At 39.0% G+C, this 18,048-nt stretch overlaps 1 protein-coding gene across 1 annotated transcript; it reads left to right on the forward strand.

The window, feature by feature from the left end:
* Window positions 1-1,320: 1,320 nt before the first annotated feature.
* Window positions 1,321-17,846, forward strand: LOC122129046 (receptor-type tyrosine-protein phosphatase H-like). Its single transcript, XM_042704067.1, has 10 exons — window positions 1,321-1,525; window positions 3,158-3,424; window positions 6,212-6,298; window positions 8,632-8,904; window positions 9,874-10,137; window positions 11,101-11,157; window positions 14,413-14,592; window positions 15,268-15,461; window positions 16,279-16,357; window positions 16,793-17,846. The coding sequence occupies exons 1-10, from the start codon at window positions 1,321-1,323 to the stop codon at window positions 16,801-16,803; spliced, it is 1,617 nt and encodes a 538-aa protein (XP_042560001.1). The 3' UTR covers window positions 16,804-17,846.
* Window positions 17,847-18,048: the final 202 nt, after the last annotated feature.

Here is an 18,048-nt window from a genome sequence, read left to right on the forward strand (position 1 = left end):
CATATAACCCGGTCCCATTGAAAGTCCCAGTAACATTTGGCAAACTGTAGGTGCTTTAGTTTGTTGTTGATTGACAGCAGAGGCTTTTTTCTGGCAACCCTCCCAAACAACTTGTGGTGATGTAGGTGGCATCTGATGGTAGTTTTGGAGACTTTCTGAACCCAAGACTCAACTAACCTCTGCAATTCTCCAGCTGTGATCCTTGGAGATTCTTTTGCCAGTCGAACCATCCTCCTCACGGTGCGTGGGGTCAATGTACACACACGTCCTCTTCCAGGCTGATTCTTAACACCTCCTTTCGCTTTAAACTTCTTAATTATTGCCATGATAGTGGAAATGGGTATTTTCAACTGTTTAAAGATTTTCTTATATCCATTTCCTGATGTGTGCAGCTCAACAACTTTTCGTCGCACATTGTCACTGTGTTCTTGTGTCATTCCTATAGTGATGGGTGACTAAGGGAATTTGGGAATTTGGCCATATTTGTACCCCAGTGAAACAGGAAGTCATGGTTGATCACTTAAGAGTTCCTAACCAAACTTTTTTTCTTTCAATAATTTTACTTCAATGAAAAGGTAAGATTTTTGTGAATATTTTAAGTGAAAGACCAAGAGGATAAACAGCAAAGACATTTTTGCTCATATTCACTAAGAGTGCCAATAATTCTGGACGGCACTGTACATCTGCCCCAAAGTGTTTTGCTTGTGTCTCCAAAGACCCAAGCTGGATAACTATATTGATGTGTCGGCTTGTCTGCCTGGATGTTACTGGATTATTGGTCCTTCTGCTGTGCTGTTTTGTTTAGTCATCTGCATGCTGCAGTTAAGTGTTGTACATTGCAGAATCATCTCATCACTCATTAAGATGTTTTTAATGTGATTAAAATCAAACTTTCCTTGCCTTTATAGGGACAGTTCATGATTCACGATTGCCATGATAGCATTTTCTAGCTAAAGATAAATTAGCACGTAGCATCTGGAAACAACCGTGGTGAAATGTAGACTAAATGTGGGTGAGACGCGTACTGTCTATAGATAATAAGTTGGGAATGGTTGGAGCATTTATGGCAAATATCTAAATCAAATGCCTCCTGAAAGTCTGAAAGGGGTTTGAAAGTCTTTGAAGTACAGGGGGAAGTGGAAACTTGTCAGTATACATTTCCAATGTACTTCTAGGTCATTAATTCAACTAATGGTTGACAGACTGTTGTCACATAAGGGCCATTTGTCTACTGTGGACTGCCTGCCCCAGGACTTACCTGTGATTTGACCTCTGTTTTTCCAAGAGCTCCCTCCTCCTGGGCAAATCAAGATCACGTCAATGGCACATGATGCTGTGTCTCTGAGCTGGGAACCTCCTGAAGGACTGACTGAGTCGCTGAGATTCGGAGTCACCTGGAAATGTGAAAGCACAGGAGCTTTGCTCTGTTCTGAAGTGCCCGTTACAAATCTTCCTATTCAAGGCCTCACTCCGGGAGTGAAATATGAATTTACTGTAGCCACCATCAGTGACAGTGGTGGGCAAAGTACGAGTGTTTCAACAACCCATGCAACAGGTAAAGCCTCATCATTTGAATTATATTACATTTGTATAGTTTACTATAACCATATATTTCAGCAGATATAAACACAGATACAGGTTCTGAATGTTGTATGTAAGTTGTTTGTAAAAGTTTAGGCACTTGATTTTCAAAATGAAAGAAGTCAAATAGAACCCATCCAGCAAAGAAACATTAAACAATGAGGCTTTCCTTAAATTGTAATGCTCTGGTACCTTTTCAGTTATGATAAAAGATCAAATTGATAGTAATTGTGGCCTGTGCAGAAGTCCACACTTTATACTCCTTTGTTAGGCATCACAGCTTGCAAATAATTTTTGTAGACAGCTAAAAGTCTCTTTATTCTTGATTAATGAATTGTCACCCACTCTTCCTTGTTGATCACTTCAAGTTGTGGTATACATTTAGGGTGTCTTGAATGCACATCTTGTTTAAGATTTACCTACAGATTTTCAATCACACACAAGTTTAGGGACTGCAGGACATAACAAAAGCTACTGTTTGCATTTCTTGAAGTTCTTCATGGTGTATTTTTAGGTATACTTTGAATCATTATCCTGTTGAAGAGACCAACATCTCTCAGGCTTTCCATTCCATTCCTCCCTTCATTTGTATGATGTTTCCTGTGCCACTGGCTGCTAGAAAATCCCAAAACAGAACAGATCCACCTACATGCAATTGTCAAGGGGTTCTTTATATCAAATGCTGGTCTGTTTTTCTCCAAAAACACATTTTGTAATGGTGGCCCAATAATAATTTTTTAAACTTCATCTCTTCACATCCGTTATTTCCAAAATGACTCTGGGTTATTCAGATTTTACCTGGCATACTTCAGACATCACCATTCATGATGAGGTCGTTGTTGAAGTCTCCCTCTGATGGCTCTTGTAGGAAGACAGTATTTACCACAAGTAGCAGTGGAATGGTGCCCCACCATACCTGTGTCAGATAAATCTTCCTGCAGGTCTTCTGAGTCACATGAGGGGATTGGTTGGTTTTTCTGACCAGCAGACATGCAGTTTTATCTGAAAGTGTTCTTGGTCCTCAAGACCTCTTCTTGACTTCCACAGTTAACCTCTTCATAATATTTCAGTCATTGGAAATTTCAAGCTGGAAATGCTTTGATCTCTTTATAAAACCATCTGCTGCTTTGTGGGCATCTGACAGGTTCATTCATATCCTCTGTCAGTTGCTGAGGGAAGACCTATGTTTGAGTGTTGCAGGACATTTGAGGTGTCAGAGAATTAATTGACATAAACTGACATTACCGAGTCCTAATGAGTTAAATAAGGCTTTTAATTAAACTTTTTCACATGCCACAATTACTGGTATTTTTCTATTTTTAACTATGACAAAAAGTGCAGAATTTTTAAATGTTCCTTTACTGCAGGGGTTGTATTTACTTATTTTCACTTAAAAAATCAACCAAAATACGGATCTTGCTCAGGGGTATCCAAACATTTGCATACAACTGTATATTATAATGGTAAACATGCACTCAAAAGTCCAGTGTATTTTCATGTTCCTAAAAACAGCAATTTTGAGAAAAAATACTCATTCCTCATGTATATTATGTGTACCTGCAATCCATTCTTCCAGATGTTCTTGTGCCAAAGGAACTGACCGTGAACGAAGTGACCACATCATCAGCTCACCTTAGCTGGACTCTGCCACATGAGATGGACCTGACTTCTCATAGTTTCCTCATATCTTACTCTAGTGAAGGGAAAGATGAAAGGTTCATCTCCACTTCCTCGTGCAGCACAGTCATCACAGGCTTACAACCAGACACAGACTACACTGTCAATGTCTCCGTTGTGTGCCACAGTGGAATTTGCCAGCCTGCTTCAATCACCATCCATACTAGTATGTCAGTTACAATATTATTTAATTACTTAAGTGGAACCGTTTCCACCATTTTGGATTTCATGAAAATGTTTCAAAAATGTTCACAGGTCACATTCTTTTCCAATCTTCACCACAGCCAATTTAAATGGGTGGCAAAGTCGGCTTGCAGGAAGCGTTAAAAAAAATTAAGTTAGCCAATTGATCATATTTAGACTACAGTGCAAACCAGTTATAAAATCTAATTTGTATGTGACTAGTTTTAGTTTGTAAAGAAACAGCCCATATAAGTCACATTGCAACCAACTCAGTAACACTTGAAGTAGCCTTGAGTAGACTTGAGGTGGTTGTCTTGCACCATGGACACACACAGATATCTCCGCTGCACTTTAGACTACCTGTTGATAAACATGCAGATCACTCTGCTAGAAGGCGGTGAGCAGATATGGTGTCATTCCCAAAAAACATTAATTAAATCCATGCAGCCATCAGGTTTCTATCACATCAGCTAGGTCATATTATGTCATATCAAGTACTGTTGTCTAGTACGTTCTCTCAAATCAGGATGTTTAAGCTACTTGTTTTAGATTAGACTTTGTAGTCCAATCGAGTGACATGCTGCAAAAGAGCAATAAACAGCAAACAGATACAATAGTCACATTGCATTCTAAATAGCTGGACAACTTTGGTAAGAGTGAATTTAGCGCTTATTAGAACGCAACTTACAAAGAACGTTAATTCTGCCCATATTTCTTCTAATTGATTACATTTGCCTATCCCGTGTGTGTAGCCCTAATAAAGTGTCACATTGCATTCTTACATTGATTACTTCCGTGCTAACAAGCCATTTAGCTGTTGCCAAGCCACACTTGTAGATCTAATGTCTTATATGATCACAATATATATGGATGTATATATACCATCACATTCAGATTGGATGATCATTAAAGCCAATTTAATCTAAGGAACAACTAGCATGTTATTATGCTATTTTATGTGCACGGTTTGCTTTTAAGAGGCTAGCATATAAGCAACTGAAACATTAGCTTACTATGGGCTCATTCACGAATGAAGTGATTGTACATGTGTGCAAAATAAAAACAAAAAAATAGATAATTGGGTGTGTACACTTTTATTTTCCAGATACATTTTTATACCTCTAAATATGGTTAAGACTAATTTTGTATTTTTGGGCTTCTGTATCTATTCAGCCATGAAAAATACTTAATTTAAAGCTCCATTATGTGAGAATTGGTACTTTTTTTTGCTACTGAGCTCCCCCTAAAGTTGCGGAGTGTAGTTCACTTTTACACCACTGTCGTATATTCAAATCACACTTAAAAAAACCCTAATGGACAGTGTACATGTGTATTTGTTGACCACCTGAAGGATATGAAACCGGCAAAGACAACGGCAGAAGCTAAAGTAACATATAGACTGACATGGTAGAGTTATATCTAGGAAGGTAGGATAATCTAGCCAGATATGCCTTTACTTCTGTGATACAAAGTTCATGGTTTTCAACTGAAACAATGTTATCTTGATATGATTGGTCTTGGTCTAATATTAACTACTTACTAACCGAGAGTGAGGTCATGCAGGGAAATATCAGACTGAGGCTGTAACGTATCGACCGAGCGATAGCGAGGTTGATACGGCAAAGACCGAACGGTCGACCGAACGGTCGAGGTTTGTAAGTTGTTTATTATATGGCATTTTTAGCTTCTTTCATTTTGTAAATGAAAAGAAATGGTAATTCTAAATAGAAAACATGTCCTTTTGTTCAGCTCTCAAGTCTTCTCACGACGCAGTTTGTTTCAGGCGCTGCCTAGCAACCAATTACTTGCTAACTTGAAGTTACAATGATAAATAGAAAACGGTTCAGCTAAAATGGCTTTTTAAGAAGAAGAGTCTAGAGGAAGAATGTTGCGCATAACCCCTATTTACAGTAAAGTAACAACACAATTGATTGAAACTATAGTAGTCTAGTCTTCATCATCACTTTCAATAACACATTTTCGCTGCTTCTGAATTTCCTCATGGCTTTTGATGTCTTTTTTCTTTTCCTTTGGCACATTTTCACTGCTTCTGAATTTCCTTTGGCTTTTTTTTTTTAATTTTTTTTTCTTGATGTCTATCAATATCGTTAATTTTTAAGATGACGTCAGAGGAGGGCAATAATAATACGTATCAGACCGGCAGACCGGCGAGGAGGTCAATACGCGGCTGGCATGACTACCCATAGGCCAATCAGAATGCTCGTACTGTAGTTGCCATATAATAATATCTACTTACTAACCGAGAGTGAGGTCATGCTGGCAAATATCAGCCGAAGACCAAACGGTCGAGGTTAGTAAGTTGTTTATCATAAGATCGTTTAAGTGTTTCGGCTTGTTGTTTTTCTCGCAGTGTTTACACTTTTCTGATCTTTTAAAAAAGTTCTGAATTTCCTCCTGGCTGTTGTTGTTGTTGTTGTTGTAATGTTGTTTTCATTTCCGTCATCTCCACCCCCAGTTGTAACTATTTCTTTTTCATCTGGATAGTAAAACTCACTATCAGAGTGTTAGCTTACCTCATTTTGTAAATGAAAAGAAATGGTAATTGTAAATAGAATTTTTGTTTGTTTTGTTGAGTTCTCAAGTCTTCCCCTGAAAAAAATTTGCCGGAGGGCAATATGCAATTCTGTATTGCCCGCTGAGGCCCCTGAGCGGGCAAAACACGGGAGGTATGACTACGCATTAGCCAATCAAAACGCTCGTACTGTTGTTGCCGTTTGCGATTCTAATTCAATACACCTTTTTTTCACAGGCCTTGTACATGGAAAACCTAATGGCTCGGACAGGGCCATAAACAATTCCAGCCAATCAACACAGTTGTCCAGGGGCACGAAGGGAGGTGTGTAATTTGATTATCGTTTAAGCTCAAATATCAACAACCTTTTGCCAGAATCACGAATGACAAATGTTTCAGTTCTGAATAGCTGCATGTGGTCTCCCACAGGGGAAGCAACCATAGGTCTAGAGCCCCTGATGGTGTGCTGCAGTACAATGCAGTACAACTCCACCCATCCCCTTGTGTTTCAAAGACAAAGCAGCTTATTTTCCATCTCACTTTTCTCATCTAAACTGTCTTTCCATCGACAGTGTCTACTTCAAACAGTTAGTTTCCCCTAAGCTGATATCAGCACATTTTTGTTTAGTTATAGTAAAATGTGCACTGGAGGAGACCAGCTGGAAAACCTGAATCGCACCCATTCTCGCTCATTATGTGGATTAGCTGAGTTTGTAGGCTAGTCGAGTTTGCCAGACAACTGTTAAATGTAATGGTTTTAACAGTCATATCCTTTTCTTCAGTCTTCATTCATTCATTCATTCATTCATTCATTCATTCATTTATTTATTTTTCTGATAAACCAATATATAATTTTAGCTAGATTGTAAATGTATGCCATTCCTACTTTTACGAGCCAATTGGGAATAGACTAAGACGCAAGACAAATGTCACTGGCAGTTCTGGTTTTGATGGCATAGGAAATGCAGTGTTATCTCGTGTTTTTGTTCATCAAATTAGGCTTGTTAATTCTAGTGCTAATGTTGGTAATCCGATACGTAATCGTACCCTGAATGATGGGAGAAGGAGTTCCAATATCCAGACATTGCAGACTTGACGTGTCTGCTTACATCTAGAATGTTATAGACATTACAAACATACTTGCCAAATATTGTGTGGGTGTAGAACAATCTAGCCAGATATGCCCTTACTTCTGTGATACAAAGTTCATGTTTTTCAACTGAAACAAAGTAATCGTGTTGGCATACAGTCAGTATTACTGTATCACATTACTTCACCCATTTCTGCTCATAGGATGGAGGTTGCATCTACTTCATTGCTAGATTGGAGTGTTGCAATTAATAGAACCAAAAAGATGTGCAAAGGCAAACTCTCAAAAACTGGTCAAATTGATCCAGGAGAGAGAAAGAGATTGTGTTTATGGTTATCCTTCATACACATTTATGTGCCACACATTGCACCTTGACATCAGGACAAGAGGACGGGTGTACCAGAGGAGTAGGCATACTGGACTTCTTGTCATTGGGCGTAGCTGATTTTGACTCGCGTTCCTACTGCACAAACTCTGGCTCCAAATGTGACAACTTTTCTAGCCTCTTTTCTATAGAACCGAAGGCCATGAAGTCACACCGTCCACCTCTATATACAGTCATTCATTTAACCAATATCAGCTGTGCTGTTGAGACACAAAGGATGAACATGAACATGGTATTAAGAAAACGCTTTTATCCAAAGTGACAAACAAATTAGTAAAAGCAAATTAGTAAAAACCCCAATATGAACAAAAACCACTTTGGTTCATATTGGGGTTTTTACATATTTGTCTGCACAATATAACAAAATGCGTAAAACAGCATTGTATATCAGACAGTAAAATTAACAATCATAACTTAATAGGCATAATATAAATACTGTTGGGCTTGTGGAACATAGAATGCTCACATTGTAGAATGACAGATACATTGTGAAGTGGTGAATCTTTAAACTTTGTGATGGCCATGGTACATTCAAGGATTGTCACTTGATCAAATAGCACTAGGTAGGTCATTCCACTATTAAACCAGTTGTTTACCTGAATGTTTCAATGTTTTCCTGGTGATGTTTTGGGATATGCTATTGCTGGGCTTGATTGTTTGGGGTGAAATTGCACTCTATAGTTCTTATTCAGCGGAATTTAAGCCTTTGCCAGGAAAGTCGGCCTAATGAGGATGATGGTTTATTCCACTCATGTGAATTAACGGACCTTGTTGCTTCATGCTGTCATGTTCGTAGTCATAGCATAATCGTAGCTTATGTACATCTGCCCCTAAGTGTTTTGCTGGTTTCTCCAAAGACCAAAGCCTGATGTCTTCCAGGCACAACTTGAAGCAGGGAAACCTTGGCCCTTTTCTCTTACTCTGACTGTGGACATAACAAAGTATTATTGTGTTTGATTATAGTCAGATTTGTCCAGGGTCAACTTGATGTACCAGGCGTACAACACAAGATACAGTATAGCCCTGCATGTAGACAATTATTTGTTATACGTTGCAAATTATGCTGTAAAGTAACTATGTTGGTGTGTCAGTCTGTCTGCCTGTTAACCTTTGTCACGTTTAGTCTACTGTGGACTGCCTGTCCCCAGGACTTACCTGTGATTTGGTCTTTGTTTTTCCAAGATCTCCCTCCTCCTGGGCAAATCAAGATCACGTCAGTGGCACATGATGCTGTGTCTCTGAGCTGGGAACCTCCTGAAGGACTGACTGAGTCTCTGAGATTCAGAGTCACCTGGAAAAGTGAAAGCACAGGAGCTCTGCTCTGTTCTGAAGTGCCAGTTACAAATCTTTGCATTCAAGGCCTCACTCCAGAAGTGAAATATGAATTTACTGTAGCCACCATCAGTGACAGTCGTGGACAAAGTGCCAAAGTAGTTTCAACAGCTCAAACAACAGGTAAAGCCTCAAAATTTGAATTATAGTACATTTGCATAGTTAACTATAACCATTTCAGCAGATATAAACACAGCTACAGGTTCAGAATGTTGAATTTTGTATTTTTGGGCTTCTGTATCTATTCAGCCATGAAAAAATGCTTAATTTAAAGCTCCATTTTGTGAGAATTGGTACTTTTTTTTGCTACTGAGCTCCCCCTAAAGTTGCGGAGTGTAGTTCACTTTTACACCACTGTCGTATATTCAAATCGCACTTTAAAACCCCCTAATGGACAGTGTACATGTGTATTTGTTGACCACCTGAAGGATATGAAACCGGCAAAGACAACGGCAGAAGCTAAAGTAACATATAGACTGACATGGTAGAGTTATATCTAGGAAGGTAGGATAATCTAGCCAGATATGCCTTTACTTCTGTGATACAAAGTTCATGGTTTTCAGCTGAAACAATGTTATCTTGATATGATTGGTCTTGGTCTGATATTAACTACTTACTAACCGAGAGTGAGGTCATGCAGGGAAATATCAGACTGAGGCTGTAACGTATCGACCGAGCGATAAATATCAGTTGTATGTGAAAGCTTGTGTACCCCTGTGGAAGAAAACAGATTCGGTTGATTTTCAAAGTGAAAGAAGTAAAATAAGACCCATCCATCAAAGAAACATTAAAAAATGAGGCTTTCCTTAAATTGTAATGCTCTGGTACCTTTTCAGTTATGATAAAATATCAAATTAATAGTAATTGTGGCCTGTGCAGAAGTCCACACTTAACACTCCTTTGTCAGGCATCACAGCTTGCAAATGATTTTTATAGACAGCTAAAAGTCTCTTTATTCTTGATTAATGAATTTTCACCCACTCTTCCTTGTACATCACCTCAAGTTTTGGATACAGTAAGGGTGTCTTGCATGCACATCCTGTTTAAGATGTATATATATATATTATGTGTAACTGCAATCCATTCTTTCAGAAGTTCCTGTGCCAAAACTGACCGTGGACGAAGTGAACACAACATCAGCTCGCCTTAGCTGGGCTCTGCCATATAACATGGACATGACTCCTCATAAATTCCGCATATCTTACTCTAGTGCAGGGAAAGGTCAAACATATATCTCCACTCCCTGGTACAACCCAGTCATCACAGGCTTACAACCAGACACAGACTACACTGTCAATGTCTCTGTTGTGTGCTACAGTGGAATTTTCCTGCCTGCTACAACTACCTTCCATACTAGTATGTCAATTACAATATTATTTCATGAATGAAGTTGTTTCATTTCTCTTAAGCTAAAATTATCCTGAGGTTGCTGTACTTAACTGTGATTGGGGTCAAGCAGCAAAGCTGCATAAGCAAACATTGTGTTTTTGCCTATTCTTATTCATCATCATCATCATCATCATCATCATCATCTGTATCTTAATTCCGTCATGGCAGCCCCTAGAACCGTACTGTAAAAACTTTTGAAATTTGGCACACTGATTGGGGACAGTCCCCTGATTCTTTTCATCTAGTTTCATACCGGCGCCTTGAGTGCTCAAGCGCCACCAGTCAGTCGAAGTTTATGTTTATGCAACATGGAACCGTTTCCACCATATTAGGATTTTTGCAATTTGTCATTTTTGCAATTGAAATTGGTGACAAAGCCACTGGACAGGAAGTGGTCATATCTTGGCAATGCTTTGATGCATCAAAGCCAAACTTGGTATATAGATTAGGGACCCCATTTTTAGGAAGCCCACAAAACTAAAATAACATAGGTCTTATGTATGTGCGGTAATGCTGTGGGAGGTCCCAAGGTTGAGAAATGGAAACTCGTCAAGTCAACCTAATTGATGTGGTGGTCGTACAAGCCACAATTTTTTTTTCTCCAATTTTCAGCAATTGCTTGCTGCAGATGATCTTCAGGCCAACGATTTTAGATTTTCGAAAGGGTTTGTCCAATATAGCCAATTGAATTTGGTAGTTAAGCTGCCAAACAGGACATGAGGTCACATCTCAGCAGCCGTTTCATTAATTGACACTAAACTTTGTGTAAGGACTCAAGAACCCTTCCTGAGGTTTTCTTATTGAGCAGAATTTAAGCCTAATGAGGATGATGGTATATTCCACTCATGCGAATGAAGTTATCTTGTTGCTTCATGCTGTCATGCTTATGTAAACTAAAATGTACAATAACTTATTTTCTGACCTGGCCAGGTGGTGTTGAGCGACCTTCTAAAGACAAACAACCCTCCATCCCCTCTACCTCTCAAGGTATGGTTTAAAATATGACAAATACTCTGCAGTTAGTCTGACATTATTATAAAGGGGGTGTATGTGTCCTTACACATTCAGTACATGCATGTAATCACATTAATACAAACATAAAAATTATTAAGAGGATGTTATGAAAAATGACTTACCTATGAAAAATATAGTCTGCAAAATTTCTGCATAATGTGACTTCAATGTTTCAGTTGAACCAAATGGGTTTCCGTCTGACCTAAAATATTGTGTGATTGACGTCCATAATAAGGGGCAGATGTTAGATGTTAGCGCCCATTATAGGCCTAATTTCATCTCTGTGTGCAACTTAAAACATGGCATGGTATGTGTTACGCCCCTCTGTACCCCCACTGGCCATGCAGTGGCAGTGCAACAGTGTTTGGGTGGTAAATGGGCATAATTTGCTTGTCCACACCTGAGATGATATGGATGAGAGCCTGTTTGCCTTCAGAAGGGTGCCTGCATTCTCACCATGCTTTTGAGACTGGCGCTCATTTATTGAAACAAACCCCTAGTTGTGTAAACTCTGTGGTCTGTCTCCAATTTATGTTGCGGCTCACGAGCCGGGTCGTAACATAAATTCAGGCTTTCCAGAATCTTTTGGACTTAGACTGCAGAGATTTGTATTGGGTGAGTGAAGGGGCACTGTGTTGAGCACACTCTTAGGGTTAGAGTGCTTCAGCTGGGTGGCTGTGCTGCCCTTCCATCAAAGCACTTGTTTGTTATTTTGCTTTGTTGTTTTTGTTTATTGTGTTGGGTGGTTATCCCAGTTGGGGTAAGGCTTCTGAATAGGGCGATGGACTATGTCTCTGGTCTGCTGTCTACTAGAGAGTTTAGTGTTCAAAGTTGCCTCGAGCACAATACACCTCCAAAGATATAGATTGAGAGTTGCTCAAACCAGTGACACTCCGACTTTTGCCACACTTGTTGTGATCATTATGTTGTGGGTGGGGCTTTCCAGTCTTGATTGGTAATGTGTGTGTGTGTGTGTGCTCAAGTGTAGCAACTTTGTGTTTGAACCTCTTTATGCATGTTCAAGTGTAATGGCATCCATGTATGTGTGTTGGGCAAGTCTACTTGAACTATCTGGTGAGAGCATTTATATCTATGGGTGTGGTTGTGTGCCTGGTTGTAGAGTGCTTAAGCAAGATGTGACTGGCAACTTATTGATCAAGATCAATGTTTTGGCCGTAGTGGTTGTGTTGTGCTGTTGCACTAAAGTAAAGATGTGGATATTTAAGAGACTTGTGTGGTGCTGTGGCTGCTGCACTCTGAGAATTGTGTGTTAATGTTGTAGCAACAGCTAAGTGATGACCTCCGGAGTCTATTTGGAGAGGCAACCAATAGCATCTATGTCAAATGCTCTGTGTTTCCCTCTGTCTTCCTCTCCCTCTCCCCCTTTTTCTCCTTTGTCCAGGAGGACTTAAGATTGGATGACACTGTAGAGGGACTCTTCAGTTTTACGGCTCTTAGAGGAACCCTTTTAAGGGGGGAGGTGTTACGTCCCTCTGCACCCCCACTGGCCTTGCAGTGGCAGTGCAACAGTGTTTGGGTGGGTCATGGGCATCATTTGATTGATTGTCCACACATGAGAAGCCATGCTGTTTGCCATAAGAAGGGTGCTTGCATTCTCACCATGCTTTTGAGGCTGGTGCTCACTATGTCGTTTTTTTGGTGCTTTGCGTTTATATATTTATCCCTTAGATTTCAAGTCAATTTATTTATTGAAATAAACCCCTATTTTTGTCAACTCTGTGATATTTGTCCAATTTATGTTGTGGCTCATGAGCGAACAGTATGCATGAACAGACCGCACTAAAACCACATTCTGCCTGCTGCAGGAGCAATTATGGAAAGAGAAGCGGAGTCGAGTGACTGATTACATCTGTTTCTCAAAGTCAAGGAGGTTTCCCTGGTAGGACGGATCCTTCCTAGTTGGGATCTTCAGAGGCTAGCCAAGACTCCCTCCTAGCATTCGGAGAACAAATAATGGAACAGTCTAACGTGTGCAGGTGTTCATCATTGAGAGCTTTTAAAGGCTCAAGTATGTGCGCATAGAATTGTAGGTGCTTTAAGGCCAGATGATACTCCAACGGTATCCTTGAAAATTCTCTGAACGAAGGACAGTCCTTTGGCGGGGTTCGATGACATAGCATCCTTGAAACGCAGTCGTTAAGGACCCTTCCTTGACTATGATAAACAGCCAAAGTATTCCGTTGTATGTATGAAAACTGCGGGTGACGGCAGACGCCTGAAAATGTTCAGCCTTTTAAAACCAGGTTTGCTCATTTGTACCATGTTAAAAGTAACCATTACTAGTGTTTGCCTTTTATTTGTCTTGCCATCACTTTTTCCCTTCATCCACTTCCCTACACTAGCTGCCTGCCACACTATTGAGTTTGTTTGTCATAGCTGCACAGGTGATGTAGAATTACTGGCCTGTATTATTATATTGTGATTACACCCTATTAGCATGTATATCTAATTCCTGATCGCTAAACTTTTGATTCCTTTTAACGGTGGTCTGCAGTACCATGACTCAATTAAATTGCACCTGTGATTGAATGATACCGTTCAGTTGCAGGCACGGCAAATTACGATAAGAAGGCAGTGGCATGCATTGATTACGCAATCAGTCTCTGGTTTTGTACATTCAGCGTAAAATCTAAATGTACAGTGTGCTTTCTGCAGACCGGCCAAGTCTCTGTTTACGAGCTCTCTAGCATATGTACACCTGCCCCTAAGATTTTGCTTGTTTCTCCAAGCACAAAGGGAGGAGGCTCAAATTTCAACAAACTTTTACCAGAATCATGAATGACAAATTTTATTTTTTTAAAGGTTCTATATGCAGTTCTGACAAGCTGTCGGTTAGTGCCATGTTTTTCCAAGATGGCGGAGGTGACCATTAGTGACATTATATGCTACCTTAATTAGTCAAGGCAAATATACCCCTGTATGTCTTTGTAGCACTCAAGCTTTTGAGCTTAATGGTTCTTTGTAACTGTTTTCGCTACAATGACTCACAATTGACTCTTTAGGCACAAAGTGGATTTACAAAAGAGGCCTGACGGATGCCAGCTGGTTAGCTTGCCCACTTAAATAGATGTCTCTGTAATGCAGAACATAGGCGGACATTAACTGTTATTTCTTCACATTCTTTGAATGTTTTAAACGAAAATGTCTACATGTTGCCCCTTTAATAACTACTGATTTGGATCTGAATTTGGATTCTTTTGTCTTCAGGGAAGACATATTACACTCTTGCTCTTGGAAAGTCAGCGGAATACTCTGAGGGTATCGAAACATGGCTCAAACCTCTAACTAAGGAGAAATCGATACAGAGTTGTGATATGATCCTGGCTACCTGCGTGGTTGTGTCTCGTGTTGGAACGGATGTTGAAGCAGCACTGAAAGACATCCCTGGTATGAAGCACAACATTTTATATTGTTATTATGTTTGAGTTAATGTGCTGATCTTCATATGAGCTGCCATAACACATACACTGCTTTTCGTCTGGCCTGGAAACATGCCTTTGGATTCATTAGGGCTTGGGTTATTGAAATTGACTCAATTGATGCTGAAAGGCTCACAGGTCATGTGGTGATCACAGGACTCCTGGCTAAACAGGCAGTTCCCATATCACACACACAGGTGGCGGCTCGGTTTTCCAAGATTTCATCTCTTAGTCAACAGATCAAAATATTTGTAATATTTTGTTATCGTCAAATTTCAATGAAAAGCCCTCCTCTTTCTCAACACCCAAAACACCTCCACAGTCGCCTAACTGGAGACCAGTTAACCTGGCCTGACAAGCCCTTCCTACTTGAGAATTACTAGTAGATAGTCCGAGCCAAATCTGACCTGATGTGTAGACTGGATTGACAGCCTAGCTGAAGCTTGGTATGCACATGTTGATCCAATATAGAGTTGTAGATGTTAGATCACCAAAAGTGTTCCCGAATTAGATAGATCATTTAGGGCCAGAAGGTGTATAGCTGGTTATCATTAAGTGTGTGATACTTATAGCTCCTAGTGACATGTACAGTATGTGCAGTTTTATCATCAGTCTTTTATCTCCTGTTTTACTTTCTGAACAGAAGCGAAGCCGACCATTCTGGTGGTTCTGCACCATACCTTTGATCCTGATCATGTAGTACCAGACAGCAATAGGTTTACCAAAAGGGATGACATGCTCATTGTGGACTGTCTGTTTAATGAGGATGATGGATTATTGAGATGTGAAAGAAATTACATTTCACAATCCACAATGTTGAAATGGATCGACGCAAAGGTAATTCCTGCAGTACACGTAATATCAATCAACAAGTCTATTATTTTAATATATTACAATTTTAAAATTGTAATTCTGAGAAAACACAACCTCAGTAAATCTTCTTTATCAAGGCAGACTACACAGAAAATAGTTTACCTTCAACAATAACTGGCATATATATAACTGGCCAATATTTGTCAGGCCCTTCTTATTTTGACAAAACACCCATTTGAATTTTAGGTAACACTAGTGTATCTTGATACTTTAGGGAACAAATGTTAGCCATTAACACAATTAATTAGTGTCTGTGTAAGTTCCCAATAAAGTCTGCATTAAGCATCGATCATGTATTAGGCCTGTGTTCACCATTTTTTTATTCTCACTGAATATGTAATTTATTTTTCGTACATCTTCAATAACCAACTAGTTGGTCTCAACCCAAGCTTATTGATTTACTAGAAGAATAAACATAGAAAGTTTGCAGCCTCCTAACACATTGTCTGAATGTTACGTATAGGGACAGAATAATTGTAAAATAGGTTTTCCTTCTGACAAACAATGTATCATTGCTCCAGCAGGTCCAAGTAATGGTAATTATACTCACCCAGGCTGCTAGTGGTGACTGGGAGGCAGGGCCCCTGCAATGAGCAATGAGTGCACTTCAATCAGTGATGCCTTTATAATATATCAGTACTGACCCAACATGAGTTCCCTGTTCTAAAGTGAAAGATTACTTTCCTTATAATCAGACGGAAATTATGAAAATGGCCTACTACAACTACAGACACATTCATCCTTAATAAACTGTAAATATCTCATTATTCCTTTAAAACAGGTTTCTTGTTCCAAAGTGAGACGATTTGGTAGGTTTCTATCACGTGGTGGGATACAGGATGTTAAAGCAAAGTTTGCAGGTAAGAATGCCTGTTCTACTCGTATTCAGACAGTACATTAAAAGACTATTAACCTTTTATTTTGATCCACAGACCAACTATTGGATTATTAAGGATGTAACAAGAATAAATTACCTTTTCATTGAGAGTAAAAATTGGTGAATATTGGCCTAATAAATGATTAATGCTGCTTAATGGAGACCTTATTGGACACCAATACAAACACCAATTCAAGTTTGTTCACATTTGTTCCCTAAAGTGTAAAAAAATATATAATTTGATATTCAGTATATCTTTTAATATACAATATGAGACATCTTGTTTTTTTAATCCCTTAACATTTGTCAGTCAGTGACTGTGTGGATTGTGTCTGTACCTTTGGAGAGAGTTAAGACATACTGTATATAGACAAATGGATGGATGGACATGCCACAACTAAACACTCTGATATTCCAGGTGTCCATTAAAGAAACACCATGGAGTGTTTCCTCACTCTTTAGTTGATCCTGATGTCTATGAAGTGATTTGAAGTCGGCCTTGGAGGATCCCATGATAATCCCGTTCTTAATAATGCTCCTGTCATCAAAGAATGTGTGTTATATACTATATATAGAAAATATTGCATATTATATACATTACATATATTCACAAACTTTGGCATGATTTCACTATAAATTATACTAATCTTAAACTAATACAAAAATGATATGCTAACTTTGCTTAAAATGTTGAAAAGAATATTTCATCTTTAACTTCCTGCCCTTTAGTTTTTTTGCATGCCACTGTCTAGCAAGGTATCTAAAATTGTGTAGTGGAACAGATGAATAGCTACACAGTTCTCTTGCATACAGACCACGACCCAGAGCGGTTACACCTAAGTTAGTATCACAGTATGCCACAAAACACATGTTGTGGCTCCTGACAGCAGAGCCTACACACAACATTTGGAGCGAGCATGGCTGACATTTAAGGTGGGAATACTGGCTCAGCAGGCACCACACATTTAACATAATAGGCCGTCTATTACATGACGTTAGGAAATAGGCTGTCCATAACTGCTAAACTCAAATTAGCTCTCAGTATTCATGCTCCACGTGCAAAAGGTGGGTGGACTGCAGTTATAGGTTTGTTGAAGTGACTTTGATAATCTTCAGGACAACATTGTTGTATAATGTTTAGATATAAATGTTTAACTAGTAGATTAACATAGGATGCATTACAATTATCATTGCAAAAAGTGTGTAATTGAAACTGAATCTACCTCAATTGCTTTCAGTACTTTTTATCTTGGCCGTTTACGTGCTGCTATACAGTGATGAGAGAGCTTTATTTAAAAAAGCCTGAACTATTGAAATGCAGTTGATGGATAGGAATGGGTAATCATTTTCATTTAGGCTGTATTGAAATTGAGGTTACAATAATAAGATGCAAAAGTAATTTGGTTGCACTGGTTTTATTTTCTGCACGAAAATTTTTTATTGAAATTCATGTTGCATTAATAAAAAGAAAATTCTGAGCAAAATGTGTCTCACTTTATTTAGAGCCAAGAAATAGATCTTACAAGTTCTTATAATTTGTCTATATTATCTCACGCCGGCCTATGATATTTCATACTGGTATGGACATTTTCATACTTTACTTAAGGCTAGCAGAGACATGCTATGTAATATTAAAATGACTATAAGGTATTTTTCCATTTTGTGCAATCTCTA

The sequence above is a fragment of the Clupea harengus genome, unplaced genomic scaffold (genome assembly GCF_900700415.2).
Source record: "Clupea harengus unplaced genomic scaffold, Ch_v2.0.2, whole genome shotgun sequence".
NCBI classification, from domain to species: Eukaryota; Metazoa; Chordata; class Actinopteri; order Clupeiformes; family Clupeidae; genus Clupea; species Clupea harengus.